Genomic DNA, 20,393 nt, shown 5'->3' on the forward strand with positions numbered 1-20,393 from the left:
TATATATATATATATATATATATATATATATATATATATATATATATATATATATATATATATATATATATATATATATATATATAATTACATGAACTTTTTTTCATTGAGTAACGGGTAAAAGCATATTTTTAACAATCATTATTGTTCGATAAGTTTAAACATTCATATAGAAAAATATCATACATTGCTTTGATCTTTTTCATACGGTTATTATCACCCGTTTATTGAGAAGAAATTGATAAAGTTGTACAAAAACTTGAACATAAAACATGTGATTAGTTTTGTTGAATATCCTCGTACAAACAGTCAAATAGAGACCATAAAAAAGACAATAATGATTAGGTTTAAATGACACTTAAAAGGATCGAAAAGAACTTGGATGGATGAGTTGTCTTTTGATCTATCACTGTTCTCCGCACGGTACCACCATGAAGATGACATTTAATCTAAGGTATAGTATTGATGCGATGCTTGGAGGTTGATAAACCTTCTCTTAAGAAACATGTATAAGATATGAACAAATAAGAGCATAACTCGATATCATAGATGAACTTCAGATATCATATAACTGGATATTGAACAACTAAAGTATAAGGATAATGATATTTAGACAACATTTTTTTGACAACATTTGAATATCATCCACGTGTCATTCTGTGATTAGTCCATTGTGGTATTTATGATTATTATTATTGATTGTGAAGTGATTTTGGACCAATCACAAAATAACATGTAAGTAATGTTCAAATATTGTTAAAAAAAAATGTTGTCTAAGTATCATTATTCAAAATATAAATCCTTTATTTCATATCTAGTATTTAAGTTTGGGAGACCTCTGTATAATATATTCATCTTGTGAATTATATATCGGATAATTAAATATTTGTTAATCTAATCAGACTAGACGTTTATAATACTATAAAGACCAAACCATCGAGTTAAAATAAATTAACTCTAAAATCATTCTGTTTAAAAGTTAAATTATATATCGATTTTGGTAAAAAAATTAATCACAAAATTTATAAATAATAATTTAAAGTTAAAGAAATAAATTATACATTAATTATTACCTCCCAACCATGTTTGACAAACAAGATATAGATTAAGATCTAAGAATTAAACACGAAACAAGGGACAGTAGAGCTCAGACTTTAATACGAGTCTTTGACGAAACAGCAAAATAACTATATAACTTTATTGAACAAATTAAAAGTTGTACGTTAAAGCCACTCAAGTGTGGTTGGTTTTATTGAAACGGTTTATATCAGAAACTTCAATCACAGTTTTTAAACTATTCAAACATAATGAATTCTTTTAAGCCACTAGATATAACCCCAATCCTCTGATAAGATCGGTTGGCCCAAATATTTTCTGATGGGCTACCAATTAAAGGAAATGGGAATTTCTTCCTTTACGGCATGTTTTCTTTCTGCACCCCATGTTTTCTTTCTGAATTCCTGTACTTTTTAAAATTTCAATTATACCTCCCTTGAAATTGATAGAAAATGACATGTAACATTTTTTTTTGTTTTACACAATTCAAAATTCAAAAATATTAATTTTATAAATTTCATATTCTTCAATTCATAATATAAATTTGAAACAAAATGTAAATTGTATTTTGGATTGAAGAATTCAAAATATAATTTTATATTGTGTAATATAAAATACAAGGGATTGTATAATTTATAATATAAATTTAGAACACAATCCCATGCATAAATTGTTTTTCGAGTCACAGAATCCAAAATAAAATTTTATATAACGAATAATATAATTTGGAATACAATTTTATGTTAAAAATTACACAATCTGAATTTTTTTTTTCATCTTTAATTTGCCTTCAAGTTTAATTTAATTAAATTTATTGGCTTAGTGAATTTTTCTAATAGTAAAAGCTTTACCGTGGCTCAATAAACTTAATTTAGTCATAAATTTCCAAAATGTTAGACTCTTCTTGTTCTCTCTTTTTTCAAATTTTTATACAAAATTTGTATTATATCGTTCTCGTCAAAATATTCGAAATTTATCTTATAGTATTCTCTATTATAATATATTTCTACTTTATTTGTGAACTAACAAGAGATATAATGAAATTTCAAAGTTTTTAAAAGATATTTAAATTATCTAAATAATATAATTAACATAACTGTTCCAGTCAAAAGTTTTTCGAGACTTCTTAGCATTACATTATTAGCCATTTTCATGATTCAAGTTCTACTTGTTGAGAAACGTCACCGTTTAATACACAAGTATTACAATCCTTTATCCCGCATAATATAGGTGGGTTTATTATATACTCTTATAATTGAGAGTTTTATCAACTTATAAATACTTAGAAAATAAGTTAATAATCATATGCTATATTCGATCTCTTATTTGGATCTCTTATATTAGACATTTACGAACTCTTAAATTTTGGGAAAATATTTTCTCCCACTTATTTAGGAGTGTAATAATGTATCTGTTAACCAGAAAACATATTTACTATCTAATAAGTACGTGATTAATTCATAATTTAATGATTAAATATTAATTATTGGTCTGATCTTTATGTATTTATAATAGTAAGTTGGATAATAATTTGAGAGTGCATATATTGTTTTTTTTTTTTTTTGCGGGAAAGGCAGCAAAAATTCAACATGAATGATAAAACATCACTTTCAAATCAAAACTTGAAAATAAAATGGTTAGGAATTCAATAAGTTAAAAGTCTCTCATTAAATAAAATAAATAAAATTATATACATAGAATGATTCATAAATATATTATTTTAAAGTTTTAAATTTAAAGTAGTGTCTTTATCTTTTATATGAAATTGTTCTAAGATTTATTGATGTTAAATCCTTCCGGTGTATAGAAAACCTAATAATCTTTCTTTTAATAAAAAATTATATTATTGTTTATTTTATATTTTATTCCTTTTATTCTACTTTTATATTATTACTGTAATACCCGAGATACATGAACACAGATTTGGTATACAATGACGAAATAGTAGAGTCGACCAAACATTTTCTTCCGACGTAAACTAAACTGTGGCCATAATGTTTGAATTGGTGTAAAATTGAAGTAGCTTTCCAAGCAAAAATACAACTGTTACGACATTTAAAAAATCATGATATTTTAATAATTTTTTTATAACAGGTTGTATGTCATATATTTAATACAGGTCAATCAAATGCTATCAGCAGTAAAAAAGTTGTTAAAAATATATTTTTTATTTCAAAAAGTGTTTCATTACTTGTCATTTTAAAGTATAATTTTATGGAAAGTTGTTTGGTTTGTTGTAATTTGGTTATATCTTTTAACAATACTTTTTTAATAATTTTTTTACAATGTATATGTGGCAGTTTGTGATTGGTTCGTTTTAAATATTCTTTAAACATAAATTCAAATAGATCAATAAAATGATGACACATTTTCTATTGTAAAAAAAATTGTCAAAAAATATTGTCAAAATATTATTGTCCCATAAGAATCTCCCATAAGAATCTCTAAAATATTTGGATTCTTATGCTTTTATTCAAACAACTCTTATGTATGATATTCCATAATATTTTTATTATAAATAAAGTAACATAATCAGTTTATGTAAAAGCTTTAAGAAAACTTATAAATATCAATCCATTTTTGTTAAACTCTTATTAATTTAATAAGTATCAAAATCTCGAAAAAAGATATTAAGAACTCGTATGAGGGAATTTAACTTGAGTGAATTTCTTTTTCATTCAAGAAGGTTCGGTTTCAATTGAGGTGAGCCTGGGTTAATGTTTTTAGATACTTAAATTTTTATGTAGAAATATCAAGCTTGAAACTTGGACCTCGAATAGTATTTTATATATTCATGTAAACTATCTTATTTAGTTTGTTTTGTTATTTATTTCAATAAAACTCATTATGTTTTTTTTTTATTATTTTGAAATAGTTTAAACCGACTTTATTTAAACAATATCTATATATCATATATATTATTATTATTTATGATAAGATATTATTTTTTATTTTTAACTATTATATTATTATATGGTTGAAATAAATATTATTAGAATGATAACATTGTTTTAGGATTCTTAATTCTATAAATACAATTAATATTTTTAAAAAAAAATCTTAAACTCTATTAATGATTTAAGTGTTGGAAAGTTTTTTTTGTAGGTAGATCTTTTTCCATGAAAAATCCCATTCCAACGTTCAAAGCATCAAAGCTACTATCCGAAGATTACCCAACATTTCGGTAAGATCACCATTTATATATCAATATAATCTATTCCTTTTTATTAAAAAAATAAAATAAACATTCTTATCAAGAAGTTCTTGTATGTCCACTATAGTAGATTAATAGCGAGGGTTCCAGTATGAGCTAAAGAAATTATTTTGTGATTTGGTATCAAAAGTAGAAAATTTTAATGCAATTAAATAAACAAAATTGCAATAGGTGAAATTATTATTCTTTGCTAATACCAAAATTAAAACATATTTTTTTATCAATTATAAGAACACACATAAATATCAAAATATTCATAAAGTTGTTTTTATTTAATATAATTATTTGATGATTGTTTTAGAAAAAGTCTGGGTTTTTTTTTATAACTCTTTTCTTTTTCTCGTTTCTCCTTTTATATATAGTTTAATATTTAAAATGGGAATTTTGAGAGGAAAAAATATCCCATATTATTCGAGATTCTTATCCAAAATCCGATCTCATCCAGAACGTTATCTAGAATGATAAAATTTAGTTTTATCTAAACACCAATTTTTGATACTATTTTGACACTGTGTCAAAATGTGGTTGAACGATTTTAAATTAAAAAAAGCTGAAACAGGAACATATTTAGAAGAGAAAAACTAAAGTTTCCTTTTTAATTTGAAATCGTCCTTAACACGTATGTAGTGTTAAAATGATGTCAAAAAATTAGTGTTAAAATATCATTTTGCTTGTCTAAAACAAAACTCTTTTAATTTAATAATAATGCGTATAGATATATATGTATATATATCAGAGTCTGAAAAATTAAAACTTTGTCTTCCATTGTGAGAATACGTTGCATGGGAAAAAAACTTGTGCCACAATTATGATCCAAGTTGTGTATGTCTGTCTCCCTTTATGTAAACAAATTAGCCATGTACAGTCATCAATGCCAGACAAAACATTTGATGTATTAAAGACTTTGATACACCTGTAACTGTTTTACTTTTTTGTTTTTTGTTCACATTCATGCATCTTCAAAAACTCTATAACATTATAGGAAAACTATCTTTGCATTGCATTGCATTATTCAGGTATATGTTACCTCCCGGCCAAATCCTTCGTTTCAGGATTTTATCTAAAACGTTAATTCACGGAACCTGTACTTTCTTCTACTACGAAAACGATCTACCATGTAGCTTTTTCTGCCAACTTTTAAAAATTGTCATCAATATTATGTGTCCTAGACCGAACATATAATCACCAACAAGCCCAATTCATGTTATGTGGTTTCAACATTATCACACGTGGCCATGCACCATATCAGCACAACACTACCATATGCTGCTGTCTGGTTTCGTGAATATAAAAACCAGAACCTGTGAGATCAATTTGCACAGCACCTTCTAACTCTACACTCCTTGCAGATTTTCTACATCATGATAAGTGCAAAGAGGCTTATTGAAATGGCAAGAAAGTGGCAGAAAATGGCTGCGGGAAAACGCAAGAGAATTTCCTACCCAAGGCAGCATGATCTTCATCGTGTTCATTCTTCAACACCAAACAAGGGTCATTTCGTGGTTTACAGCGTTGATCATAAGCGATTCGTGGTTCCCCTTAAGTATCTCACCACCAGCGTGTTCAAAGAGCTTCTGAAATGGTCGGAAGAGGAGTTTGGTTTACCATCTGATGGACCCATTACGTTACCTTGTGACAGCGTCTTCTTGGAGTACGTAATCTCGTTGATTCGGGAACATGTTCCCGAAGATGTTGAGAAGGCTTTGATCACTTCAATGATTACGTGTCACCAGTTGGCATCGTCTTCTTCTTCTCGTAGCAATGGTCTTATGCAGAGCAACGGGAAAATGATTATTTATGGCTTTTGAAGCCATTTTCATATATTATTTGTGTATACAAAACTAAGATTACAAATATAGATATTCATGTCTTGTACAATCTCCATTACTTTCTGTGATGCTTCGGAACCAGTTTTGTAATTAAATATGATAGCGAATCGAAGATTTGAACAACAATTTCCCGAATATGCTTCAGAACTTCCTTTTTTTTCCTATCTTTTCAACCAGTCTTAAGGTTACAGCCATAGGTCTATAAAAAAGGTCTACTACCACCATTCATTTTATCTATAATTCTGCATATAAGACAAATAAGAAAACCGCATTTCGATATAATTTGGCATATCAATTTATTTTGTATATTACAAATATCAATGTTCAGTATACCAAGATAATTTGTTTACCGATCAAACTTCAGACAGCTATTGATCAAGTCGAAAAAACCTACGTTATAGTTGATCATACGTTAATTTGACGATAGAATTTAACAAATTGATACATTAGTATCTAAATGAAATGAATATGAATTCTGGCCATGACGGTGTAATACGGACAAATAGAGTCAAAATTAAATCTATTTACATTTCTAAATCCGACATACGCTAAAAACTTCAAATTAAACAAAGAATAAAATAAAGCAAAACTTAAAAAATTGTTTCTCTTGAAAAAAAAAATCAGTTACCATGCTGTATTACGTTCCTTTGATTCTGATACGTATTAATTGTAAGATTTAATCACATTATATAGAACTAAACGAGCTACGTTTTTCCATAACCAGTAATATTACACAAAGAAAGTAAACTTGAAAGGGTTAATTTGCTTGCCCTGAAACATGATTCACAAATATGTCGTGGAGCTTAGCCTCCCACACACAAAACAAGTGGACACCAACGTTGTACAATTATTAGACCAACGTGAATGTACTGAACTATTGTGTTCAGTTTTGATACAGTGAAAGCTGGAAAAAGTAGTCCAAAGTATATGCATTTGATTTAGCCATGGAAATGTTGTGGGAGACAGTTCAGAAACAAATAAGATCCAACATGCCCCGTTTTCTTGCCTTTTCCATTTGGCCCAGCACCATAATCACTCTCACTTGTCCATAAGTCGGCGAATGCCTACAAATTTCACAATTAAAGGCATGACCACATGCTCCAAGTAAATACAATAATGTTCATTTTTCCTCTCGTTCTTGCCCACCATTCTGTCCTTTCTCCAATCCAATAAACCATGTTGCAAGTGGCCAGTCACAAATATTGCATACATCACAAATAAATTTGGGACATACTCGACCACATCAAACTCCATGCATGCATGCACCCTTGTAAAAATCACTATTCTGCTACATTTTTCTGTTCACGTCACATGCTTTCGCTAGCAGGCACAATATCAGCAGCATTCAAGAAACTGTCTGTGAACATGAGATTATATAAAGAACCAACGAATCTTATAGTTCATCATCGTACAAGGTAAATTGGAAGAATATGATTAGTTCAAAGAAGATGATCCAAATGGCATGGAAGTGGCAGAAAGAGGTTACAAAGTACCAAAGGAAGAGACTTGTCTGGCCAAAGATTCAAGAAAATGCATTAACAGCAGAAGGTTGCAGCGTGTGGACGAAGGCTGAAAAGGGTCACTTTGTCGTATACAGCATGGATAAGAAGCGCTTCGTGCTTCCATTACTGTATTTGAAAAACAACATTTTCAGAGAGCTTTTCAAGTTGGCAGAAGAAGAGTTTGGTCTTTCTAGCAACGTGCCTTTAACGTTGCCTTGTGAAGCCACGTTAATGGAGTACGTGATAACGTTGATACAGAGAAACGTAACTAAGGATCTGGAAGAAGCTGTCTTGATGTTTATAGCTACCGTTCGATGCCAATCGTCCTTCGATCTTCTTCCTGAACCAACCAACCAACGTTTGCTTTGCAGCTACTGAACCTCTTCGTTCGTTTTTTGATCCTAACGTATTCTTTTGAATTCATTTTGCTATTGACAAATCCATCAATAAACGAATTACACATTGATAATTCGAAAACGACTCACTCCGTTGCATGTGTTCTTGCCATTTGTTTATTTGCATGGAATATATAACTCTATTTAGTCATAATTAATGTAGTTCCAGAATAATAACTATATATTATTACACAAAAATTATGTTAAATTTATGGTTCCCAGATTTTGACAATTTTTTTTAATATTTTCTTACAATAAAATACATGTTATTAATTTATTTGAATTTATGGTTAAAAAAATATTTGAAATAAACAAATCACAAATTATTATGTATTGTTAAAAAATTATTAAAAAGATATTGTTAAAAAAAAATCTTAAATTTATTAGGTAAAACAATTATTACTTTTTGTATGGTGGTGTGCCAAATTTACTGTCAAAATCACTTCAATTGGAGATTACATGTGTACTGTCATAATATAAAATTTTTGAAACTGGGTTTAGGCTGATCAATGGTAGGTAGAAGATAAATTAAGAAATATCTATAATAATAGAAATATTAAAAGAAAATATAAGACAAGTATATCACTAAAGAAAAAAATAAAGAATTAACTTTTCAGGATTTTATATCTTAATAAAGATAAAACAGTTACTGGATATAAATAAAAAGTAAGTTTTGACACTTGGATTCTCTTTGTTGAAATAACATGAAATTCGAAACACTCATTCTAAATTCTTTATTTTTCGGTTTAGCATAGTCCTATATCAAAGCACTTTTATATTCTTTACACATTCAAATTAAATAATGTGTAAATCACTCGTTTTTTTTTTCATTTTGTCAAAAATCATTTTTTTGTGTTCAAGTTATATATATATATATATATATATATATATATATATATATATATATATATTCTACTTCTATACCTTTTCATTATATCTCTACATATAATTTTCTTATTATAAATACTTAAAAGTTTAATTTATTGATATAGTTGTTTGAGCAAGTAGACGTTGATCAAATATAATTTACTGGCTAAAACGAATTGACAAGAAAAGTAAAATATTTGATTTGGTTATCAATCTTAAATTTAATTAATTTAATTTAGAATTTATTCTTATTAATAATTTAAAAATGGTATTTTGAAAGTATATACTACAATGGAGGGTTTGGTTGGTGTGGTTGGAAGAATTGTACCCTGCAGAAAGATACTTTTGGTGGGTGGGTTTGTGGTGGAAGTGATTACAATGGTTCTTCATAAAACAAAACCAATTTCATTTTCCAACTAAATATATGGAGAATAAAAATCAGAACCAACAACTTAAAAGTGAAAATAAAATAAAATAAAATAACTAGAGGATTTTGGAGTGTGCACACACTTTTTCAATAGATTGGATGTGTAATTCAAATGTCAATTTTTTTTTAAGTTCTTTTCCCGTTATTTTTAAAGGAATTTTCAACTTAAATTTTAAGGAAATTCCTTAAATTTTTTTTTTTATAAATAAGCATTCCAAAGTTTAATTATATTTTAATTCTCACTCAAATTTTATCCTACTTTTAAATACGGACATTAAACTTTGATTTTATTTGAATAGATCTTTAATTTTTATATATTTCTCTAAAATCGATAGCATATATTTTAATTTTATCATAATTAATTTTATAAATTTCTTACCTTTTTTAAAATATTTTTTCTAACAACTTTGATTTAAACAGAAATAATAATCAATAGGGACAGTGACATTCAGATTAATAATTTTAATACAAGAATATTTAATTCAAAGTTGTTGGAAAAATTTTCATAAAAAAATAACTTCTAAGAAATAATTATAATAAAATTAGAATTATAGGTGTCCAATATAATTTTTAAGGATTAACTATAACAAAAAGGGTAATTCGATTTACTGATCTAGCGTCAAATGTTAACCACTCAATTTATTATTAATGTACATTGTCACTTAAACGTTTTCAAAATATATTAAATAAAATATGATATACTATAACATTTTATAAAGCTATCTTTCAATACTACTGTTGTTAACAAAAATATGGGTTGTGAAATGGAAATAGGTGTAAAAAAATAAAAGATAAATGATATTTTAACACTATTTTTTTGACACCATTTCGACATTGTACACGTGTCATGTGGTTGGATGATTTTAAATTGAAAAAAAAAATTGGTTTTTCTTTTCTAAATATGTCCTTGCTTCAATTTTTTTAATTTAAAATTATCCAACCACATTTTGACACGTGTATAATGTCAAAATGTTGTGAAAAACTGATATTAAAATATCATTTTTAGAAATGAAAATATCAATCTTGAACAAAATGTATAGATCAGTGACGTATCTGAAATAAAAAGTGTAAAATTCTCCACCCAAACACAATAATAGCAAATCTTTTATCAAAGGAAATGAACTGAACTTATACATATATTGTAAAATTAATTAATTATTGTGTGCTTCCCATCTGTCTTTATACATTTATAATAATGTGATAAAAGTTGATGTGTTTATTTTGAGGTATTAGTATACTTTTTATTCTTGTTGACTAAAATAACAATAGATTATTTTTCCAGTCAAGAAATAAGCAGATGGAGTAAAATCTCAAATATGCAAAATATAGAGAACAACTAAAGTAATAAATTTAACAAAAATTTGATTATAAAGAATTAACTTCACATTATTTTAAAGGTTATAAACAATTAATTTAAAGTTTTAAAGATAAATTAAGTTTAATTTTTGTTAAAAATTAAAAATAAAAATATATTTAACTTTTTTTAAACTATTTAAAACGATTGAACAAGAGTTAAAAACGACAACCCACTCAAATTTTAATAATGCTTTCTGTTACTTTAATGTTACTTTTGATTTGTGTTGGGAAATCCACGAAAATGTTGGATCGACGTGTCCAAAAAAAGGTAATAGATGTAATAATGACATGTGAGGAAGATGGGTTTTTAGATGTGACATGGCCACCCGATAATGGATCCGCATCGAAAATCCTTGGAAAAATTATCCAGTATAATTAGTTATAATAGTAAATTCATATATTTTTACATTTATTTAATATATTGTATAAAAATAAAATAATAATAAAAAGATATTTTTTTTTATTTTTTTTAAAAGTAAAATAATAAAAGATAGTATAATAAATATATAAAAAAATTATGTGTGTGAAAATAATACAGTTATTGAATTAGTTATCGTATCTCTACAATTCATGTATTAGGTTATAATGTTGAAATCAGCATACGTGATTAGGGATGACAAAAGAATCCGCGAACACGGGTATCTGCTAATAAAACCTGCGGTGGATAATTATTACCCGCGGGTACATTTTTATTCGGAGGGTCAGATTGCGGGTAGACATTATCTGTGTCCGATCCCACCCGTTGTCATTCTTAGATGTGATCTTATTTGATTTTTGTATTTAGTTTTTTAATATTTTCATGATATTCTTTCAATTTTATTTGAATATAAATTGTATTTATTTTGTAAGTTAATTATGTTTTTAATATTTTTATATTTAAACGAAATTATAATTTTATTCATATACAAAATTTGACATAGTTTAATTTTTAAAAATTTAAAATAAATATAAATTGTCGTATTGATATAATTATATTAAATTTTTTTAACATATTAAATTTATTTTTAAGTAAACATTAAAACAGAAACTTGTTTAACTTAAATATTAGTATAAAACGTAAAAATCTAATTAATTTGATTAAAAAAATTATATATTTATTTTTAAAATTTAAAAACTAAAATATATCAAAATTTTAAAAATAATGAATTTTAATTTAGTTTTAAAGTTAAATAATTAAAAACATACTTAATTCTTCTTTTATTTATTTTTTATTACAAAATTATTTATTATTTGGTATGCTTTGTCTAATATCGTTATGTTAAAATAGTTTATTTAATTGTAATGTTCAAAGTTGAAGATAAAGTTAATTAATATTAAGTACAAAATTCACTAAGAAAATAAGATTATATTGATTTCTCTAATCATATAAATTAAGATATTATGTAATGGGACGCTAAAAAATATTTGATCATGTGATCATAGAATCTATTATATAATTATTCAAATGTTAGGATAAATTATTTAAAAAGAGTGTGATATTTTTTTATAGACATTATTGAATTGCATCTCTTTTGGCTAGCAACACGAGTGAGATAAGATATAGTTGTTAGAACCAATAATGGCGTGTGACTCATGACAAAAATTTTCTATTCTTAACACTCTTCGTGGATCAAATCAAAGAAAGCTCCCTTTTGTAGGAAACCTTCATATCCCAAATATTGCTATCTTTTCAAATATATATATTGGTGAATTGAAAGCCCTAAGAAAAATAAAACTTATAATGAAAATCGATGGAATAAACTTATAATTAAATTAAAATTAAACAACCAAATCATAGCCTTTTGGTTTCTTACAGTAAAATCAAGAGATTGAGAATACCATTTTCGAAGAATGTATTTTTATCATAGTTTATGTGTAGATTGATTGAAACACATGATCATGTATTTAAGAAATTGTACATAGTAAAAGTTTATTATTTATTGTGAAGTTAATTTTAATACTTAAAAACGACTTTCCTTTTTTTAATTTTGCTTTAAAATGAATGAATAGTTATTGTGAAGATTTATTTTCCATTAATTTTATATTAGTTTAAAATATATTTGTAAAAAGTAATACTTTATTTTTTAACTTAATTAAATAGTTACGTAATTAACATGTTAAAAATTTAACACGTAAAATATTATCTACTTGTATTTTATACACTCTTTTATATCCATTTTCCATCCTCCTTTGTGCATTGTCTCGTCACTGTTTCCCACTAACCACAATTGGAAGAGAGTGAGTGTCCACTTTTTTTCGAGAAATGTATCTTTATCTTGTGACCGTTCTTGAATTCACTAGTTATAACTAATAGTCCAATAACGGGTGGTATAATCTGTTCGATAAATATCGTTAGGACATGCTTTAACCATGCTCTGATACCATGTTAGAAGTGTGTTCTAGACCTAATTCAATCTCACAAAACCGGTTTGTAAGGCGAGGTCTGCATCCCACTTATATATTATAAATTGGTCTTATCTCTAGTCGATGTGAAACTTTCAACAAAACAAAAATTAAAATTTCTTTACAAAACCTATAAATAAAATTTAATATTAAAATTTGAACTAATTTTAATATTAAAATAGTTTCTATATTATCCGATTAATTTAAACGTTTAAAAAATCATTTATTAAATAACAATTAAACCTCAAAAAACACGACAAAATTCAAACACTTGATCTTCACCTTAACCCTACCCATCATATAATAGAAAATGATATATTCCCTTCAAATATAAAAGGTTTGGTTTAGCAATTGGCTGAAAAGATGAAAGCAAGACTAGTCATGCACGAGACCAAACAACTCACCAACCAATATAAGAAAGTTTTTCTTAGTGTAGAAAAAAACATAAATCAAACATCATATTAGGTTCAAAAAGTGACCACGACAAAGAAAATGAGTTTGTTGGAACAATTGTATACTCAAATTTTAGTCACTCTAATGCTGTATGTGATTGATGGATTGATTAATTAATTTGATACAGTCGTTAAAAATATCAAAGAAGCTTCTCTCACCGCCCATTTTTTATTGTCTTTGGTCAAATCAAATTAGATTAATTATTACAACTACTACAAATTAAGATCCTTAATGATGTAAAGCACATGATTAAGTGATTTAATTTAAGTGCTTGTTAGGTTTTATTTTATAACAGAAAGGAGATAAGTGGTCAATTAGAATGAAAAGTCCTACATTCATAATTCACGTGGCACTAGCTACATCAATAAACCAAAATAGGGTTTGATGAATTTGAACTGTTAAAGAATGTTAAAAAAAAATGCTCCATACATATATTAATTTGTTATCCTAATAAATACATCATGTTCTACTAATTTAACTTTTAGTAATCAACTGAATAAATTAAAAAATTAAAAAGTAACTTGTTTGTGAAATTAGATTAGTCATTAAAAGATTATTTTTCGAAAGTTTATAAGGAAGTAGTTATAGTTGGTTTGGATTGAAGTTTCTTTTTGGCATATATGTTTATATTGGGTTCGAGTGTAATAGAAAACAAAAAATCCATATATAAAGAAGAAAAAAATTCACTTTCACTTATCTTCAAATTTATTCAAATAAACAATAAAAAAAATTATCTTCAAATTCTCTCAATTTTTCTCTCCCAAATTTACTCAAGTGAATAAGGCCTAAAAAACAAAGAGATTACCATCTTTTAAGAAAAGAAAACAAAAGTAAATTATAATATATAGTCAAGTAACAGTAACAGAGAGACTAAACCATCATTAACATTTAAAGACCGAACGATGCCAACAAGGACAAAACGAACAAGACCTAATGACACAAATAAAAAATCAAACAGTCACAAGTATCAAACCGAACAATTACAAACACTCCTAATAACATTAAGTGAAGTCTAACTATAACAATTTACTTATTAGATATTGAAGTTAAATATCTTTAAAATTTTAAAAATGATTTTGCTCCTTTTGACCTTAAATGTTGAAGAATCGAAGAAAAAAAAAGTATCATTTTGATTATTTGAGAATTAAAATCAAATTTCTTCTCTTGAATAAAATAATTAAAAAAATAGTAAAAAATTTGATTTTTTTTTTTTTTAAAATTGTTCGAGCTTGGGAACCGACAAAGGAACGCGTAGGTCAGGCGACAGGCGAAAGTCTTCCTATTCCTAGTTTCCAATGATTTTCTATTTGTTTACTTAATTATATATGGCAGCCGCTGTGGAATTCAAAAATCTGAACATGGAACTCGTTTGGTAGCTTTTCCTCGTCCAAGGAAAATTGAACCATACATCCAAGTCATTTCATTCACACCCATTTCTTTTTCTCCAATGCCAAGTAAAACTAACATTTTTAAGATTTCCAATTCAACTTATATTACATTGACCAAACTTTTAATTCAAAACCTGTACAAAACTTTTCAAAAATAACTGTTTAATCTTTGAAGAAATAAAGTAGAGCAACTTTACTTTTTTTATTTTTTATGATTTTTAGCTCAAGAAAAGGTTATATATTGTGTCGTAAAAACAGACTACCTATAGTTTTATATGGGGTTTTCATCAAAATAGACAGATTTGATGAATAAATTCGTAAATAGATAAATATTAAAAAATATTATAGGTAAGTGGTGTAGGATCATCACGATTTTTAAAAAAATGATACACAATTTTAGTAGGTCTAGCGAGTTTTAATTTTAATTGAAACTCCTACATGAGTAAAACGATGACATTGTACGACTTTAACACTAAATTATTCAATCCCTTGTCGCATGGCACACCAATCATAAACGGATGAAACAAGTAATCAATAAATGATAATTAAGGATAAAACATAACAGTGCTAAATTCAAATACGACATTGATAGTTTTTGATGAAGCCATGAACAATGTAAGGATTCAACAATCAATTCTATAAATAGAAATGATAGTTATGGTAAAAGATTAGTTTTTAATACTAAAGATTCTCTTGTTTGAAAACAAGTTAAGGAAAATTCTAACCATTTAAAAACAAGATTAAATAACAAATTCAAACTCGAAATTGTTCCGGTTAAGCTGTCGTCAAATTCAACCTACACAATTTTTTCCAAACGTTCGGTCTCGTCAATCAACTCCTCCCGATCACTTTCTCCGATTCTTCCTGATTCGTCTAGAACTTCCCTCGATCACGTCTAGTCAAATACCTCCTAAAAGTACTTTGAGACTCAAGTCAACATATGGTCAAAAAGTAGAGATAGAGAGAGAAAGTAAATAGTAAAAATAAATGTACATTCAATTTAACCAACCACCTCCTACCTTTGACCTCTTATTTATAGTTGTCACCGTAGGCCTATGATTAACAAAGTCCTAATTACGGTCTAATACGTGACCCAATACTTCTAATCTTGTTTTACCTTAATTCAATTATAATGTTTCTTTCTTCATTACCAATCGGTTCACAATAGATCTTTACCTTTGTTGACTCAGCAGTTACCTATATCTTCATGACCGGCCGTACCATCCGACCGTTAACACCCTACGGTACAGAAATTAATCTTTGAAGTTACTACAATACTCTATAAAAGAGATATTTTTTTAATATAAAAAGAATACTTTCTTACACTTATGTTGTGAATGTCTAATTCATCTCCAAACTGTATGGGAAAAAAAGAAATATAAATTACGTAAAGTTGTGTTGACAGAAGGTCATGTTGTGAGATCAGCACAGTGATGTCACTGCTTAGAGTGGATTCCACGCGTATGGAGACTCTCAAATCCATGTTGTTATAAAAGAGTTCGCAGTTTCTTGTGCTTCCCCCTTCAAAGTTAAAAAGCAACTTCGTTTTCTTTTCTTCTTTTAGAACTTTGGAAACAAAGGAAGCTTCAATTTCTTCTAAGAAAGTATATTTTTTTTAGGTGTTAATGCTATATATCATTAGGGTATATAACATAACATAACTTCACAGCCAAATATCTCATTTGCCAGTAGAAAGAGCTTTGAGCAGAAACCATGGGAGAAGCAGCTGAAGCTCAATACTTCAGATCAGAAATAGCTCTTCTGAATTACTCAGATGCCAGTTTGAAACCTCCACTCTCTCCTCTCTTGATCCACATTGATCCACTCACACCAACTTCTTCATCTCCCTCAGAAGCTCATCCATCACCCTCTTCCCAGCTCCACCAACAGGAACAACACCCCAAAGACGCCTGGCTTCCCATCACCGAATCAAGAAATGGAAATGCCTTTTCTGCAGCCTTCCATGTTCTTAACTCCAATATCGGCTTCCAGGCTCTCATGCTTCCCGTTGCTTTCGCCACTCTTGGTTGGTACGTCATGCTTCCATTCTTCAACCACCTTTTTCAACCACATCTCTGTTTATCTTTTAATATCATGTCTTCAGAAAATATACAATATAAAATTGAACGAAACATCATCCAATCCATTCATGTCAAGTTGTAGTGTTGTACGCATTTCTGTCAAGTGTATATTGGGATATTTCTTCTACTCTAGTTGTTGAAGATTCAAAACGACTAAGTTTTAACAAGACAAATCGAACTCAGACACTTGCTTGTTCTTGGTAGGCGTACATGTCAATTAGAGTCTAAGTCTGCTGTATAAGGAAAACAACACATACCAATATCTCTTTGAAACTTCCAATCTTAATTAAGAGTAACTGATATACATATTTATATTCATCACGTTACAAAAATAAAATGATTATAAAAAAGTAAATTTTAATACTTTAAAATAATAATAATAATAATATGAAATAAACATAAAAGAAATTTGTGTATAAAAATACCATTTTCCCTTAATGTTCACTGTCAAAATGAAAATGAAGGGTGACTTATGAAAATCGGAAACCAACCTTAGTCTACGCGAAAGTCATAGGTTGGGCCTACGATATACATGATTCATGTTTTTCGACTGTCTTGCATATCATAGATTTTTCTATGTACTAAACAATATGAATATAACGTGCAGGGTGTGGGGCACAGTATGTTTGACAGTGGCATTCATTTGGCAGCTCTATAGCATATTTCTTCTTGTTGAACTTCACGAATCCGTCCCTGGGATTCGTCACAGCAGATATCTCTTCCTCGCCATGGCTGCATTCGGTAACCTCAACTTCTCCCTTCTCCAAATTCAACTTAAATCCGTGCACCAAAGCTTCACATGAATACATCTTTTTCCAAAACTGCTTTCAGCATTTTTCTATTCTTCTTCCACAACCACAATTAAATTAGCTAGACCTTCACGCTACAATGTTTTTCAATAGAAAGGCTCCACTATGATTGGCAGGATATCCCATCGTCGGTTTGAATTTTTCTACGCAAAGCCTAATTCTTTTTAATGCAAGACATCGACATCGGTTAGTGCTAACATTATTAATGGAAAATGCTATGGCGAATATATTATTACTAGCACGAAGTAGTTATACATCTAATCACCTTTTATTCAAGAATATCATACAAAAAACTGTTTTTCTATAGTTTCCATCAATTTTTCCATACATTTAAAATCTTCAATTTATAAATAAATTGAAAAGACAACATGTGTTTATTTAAAGACACGTGGATTTTAATTTTAGACGTTTCACGGGATGCAAGGGGCGAGTGAGGAAAAGAAAGAAGTGGCTAACTTTGTTATGTTTGAATATATTTTCTGCAGGTAAAAGGTTAGGGAAAGTTGCAGCATTATTCCCAGTGATGTATCTTTCAGGAGGCACATGCGTCATGCTTATCATCACCGGTGGTGGGACCCTGAAACTGTTATTCAAGACACTTTGCGAGAATGATAATGGAAACATTTGTAGTGCCCACGCGCTTACCGGGGCAGAGTGGTTCTTGGTCTTTACCTGTGCCGCCATTCTCGTTGCACAGTTGCCAAACCTCAACTCCATGGCCATGGTTTCTCTCGTCGGAGCCGTTACCGCCATCTCTTATTGCACCCTCTTCTGGGTTCTCTCCGTTAAGAAGGGTAGGCCCAACAACGTATCGTATACCTCAACCCTGTCGCAAGAATCCACTGCGGTGGGTAAGATCAGCGACGTTCTCAATGCTATCGGAATCATCGTGCTAGCCTACAGAGGTCATAATGTTTTGCTCGAGATACAGGCAAGTTTTTCAATTTCTCAAAATAAGAATGCATGGCATGCACAGCATAAGCTATAACAGCGGTGTTTTGGATTTCTGTTTTGCAGGGGACGCTGCCTTCAGATTTCGAAAGAACATCCAAAGAGCCAATGCGCAGAGGAGTGAGCATGTCATATGCTCTGATCTCCACGTGCGTCTTTCCTCTTGCAATTGCCGGATTCTGGGCCTATGGAAGCCAGGCAAGACTACCAGAAACCGACCAATATTCCCAGATTACGCAGGTTGTTTTATTCGACTGATTAACTGATAAATCAACGTCCATGTTTCAGATAAACGAGGGTGGATTGTTGTATTCGTTCCCGCAATTGCACAGGAAGCAGATAACGAAATTCTCTATGGGAGCAATATACGTTCTGGTGATAATTCATTGTTTGAGCAGCTACCAAATCTATGCGATGCCGGTTTTCGACAACCTTGAGATAAGATTGACGAGCATAACGAATGAGAGATGTTCGGGATTGGCGAGAACATGCATACGATTATTTTTCGGGGGATTGACGTTTTTCATAGCTGTCACATTCCCATTCCTTCCATCCCTATCAGCACTGCTCGGAAGCATAACCCTGGTGCCAATCACGTATGCATACCCCTGTTTCATGTTTCTATCACTGAAGAAGCCTCGACCAAGAGGTTTTGTTTGGTGCTTCAACGCTGCGCTCGGGTGCTTAGGGTTGCTTCTCAGTGCTCTTCTCTTAGCTGCAGCTGCAAGGACTCTGTCTCACAAAGGCTTGAATGCTAACTTTTTCAGACCATAACATTACTGTTCTCCATTAGCGGCTAGCAGAAGCTAGAAGCTGCTTACCAACTAATTACCATTAATTTATTTTCAACCCTAAATATAATCATAGCTTAGTCCCTCTAAATCTCCTGTTACACGAAAGAGTTATGCTACGTGAACATTTTTGTTATTTTATATAATTATGTATATTATTCTCTTATTTTAGAATTACAAAATGTTTCAAAAGAAATGGAACTAACCAAAAGAAGTCAAGAGATGCATGTTTTTGCATTCTTGGTGAATCCATTATCATAATGAAAGTTAGCGGAAAGCGAAACAATTAATTAAAGATTTAATCAATGTATTTAGTCACATTCCTGATGCAGCCACGGAGCTGTTCCTGTACAAGGATTCCAAGAAGGACAATGATATTTTGACAATACTTTTTGACAACTTTTTTTACAACGAGACACGTGTCATCATTTTATTGGTTTATTTGAATTTATGTTTAAAAGATATTTAAAATAGACCAATCATAAGTTGTCACATGTCAAAAAGTTATTAAAAGAAGTGTTGTTAGAAGAGGTTTTTCCTTCCAATAAAGAGATAGTTGATTTAGAAAGAGATATTTAAATATACTATGCTATTATATTTTATTACTTAATTTATTAAAATCATTTAATTAAGATAAATATGTAATTAAAGACATATATGATAAATTTTGATTGTGGATTTTAAATCCAATCCATATGTATTTTGTAGGTGCTTTTTATTTATATAATTTAGAAAAATATTTAAATTTAAAAGCACGGTTAAATTTAAAAATTAGTGAAATTTAAACAAAAATTAAACTTAAAAGTTAAAAATAGAGAGAAAAAATTAAAAAAAAATTATATATATATATATATATATATATATATATATATATATATATATATATATATAT

At 28.7% G+C, this 20,393-nt stretch overlaps 3 protein-coding genes across 3 annotated transcripts; all 3 read left to right on the forward strand.

The window, feature by feature from the left end:
* Positions 1 to 5,608: 5,608 nt before the first annotated feature.
* On the forward strand, positions 5,609 to 6,329 carry LOC106755953 (auxin-responsive protein SAUR68-like). Its single transcript, XM_014638186.2, has one exon. The coding sequence runs from the start codon at positions 5,632 to 5,634 to the stop codon at positions 6,076 to 6,078; it is 447 nt and encodes a 148-aa protein (XP_014493672.1). The 5' UTR covers positions 5,609 to 5,631; the 3' UTR covers positions 6,079 to 6,329.
* A 1,227-nt stretch (positions 6,330 to 7,556) lies between these two features.
* On the forward strand, positions 7,557 to 7,979 carry LOC106778195 (auxin-responsive protein SAUR64-like). The gene has a single exon (XM_014666137.1). The coding sequence runs from the start codon at positions 7,557 to 7,559 to the stop codon at positions 7,977 to 7,979; it is 423 nt and encodes a 140-aa protein (XP_014521623.1).
* Positions 7,980 to 16,409: 8,430 nt separating this feature from the next.
* On the forward strand, positions 16,410 to 19,724 carry LOC106755571 (lysine histidine transporter-like 8). Its single transcript, XM_014637747.2, has 5 exons — positions 16,410 to 16,899; positions 17,558 to 17,691; positions 18,245 to 18,690; positions 18,777 to 18,908; positions 18,999 to 19,724. The coding sequence occupies exons 1-5, from the start codon at positions 16,583 to 16,585 to the stop codon at positions 19,482 to 19,484; spliced, it is 1,515 nt and encodes a 504-aa protein (XP_014493233.1). The 5' UTR covers positions 16,410 to 16,582; the 3' UTR covers positions 19,485 to 19,724.
* Positions 19,725 to 20,393: the final 669 nt, after the last annotated feature.

The sequence above is a fragment of the Vigna radiata genome, chromosome 2 (genome assembly GCF_000741045.1).
Source record: "Vigna radiata var. radiata cultivar VC1973A chromosome 2, Vradiata_ver6, whole genome shotgun sequence".
Taxonomy (NCBI): domain Eukaryota; kingdom Viridiplantae; phylum Streptophyta; class Magnoliopsida; order Fabales; family Fabaceae; genus Vigna; species Vigna radiata.

What these genes read in the sequence shown, in the direction of transcription:
- LOC106778195 (XM_014666137.1), top strand. Translation starts at nt 7,557, where the DNA reads ATGGCATGGAAGTGGCAGAAAGAGGTTACAAAGTACCAAAGGAAGAGA.
- LOC106755953 (XM_014638186.2), top strand. Translation starts at nt 5,632, where the DNA reads ATGATAAGTGCAAAGAGGCTTATTGAAATGGCAAGAAAGTGGCAGAAA.
- LOC106755571 (XM_014637747.2), top strand. Translation starts at nt 16,583, where the DNA reads ATGGGAGAAGCAGCTGAAGCTCAATACTTCAGATCAGAAATAGCTCTT. An exon ending in GCTTTCGCCACTCTTGGTTG is followed by an intron (nt 16,900 to 17,557) that starts GTACGTCATGCT and finishes TATAACGTGCAG; the next exon opens with GGTGTGGGGCACAGTATGTT. An exon ending in CCTCGCCATGGCTGCATTCG is followed by an intron (nt 17,692 to 18,244) that starts GTAACCTCAACT and finishes TATTTTCTGCAG; the next exon opens with GTAAAAGGTTAGGGAAAGTT.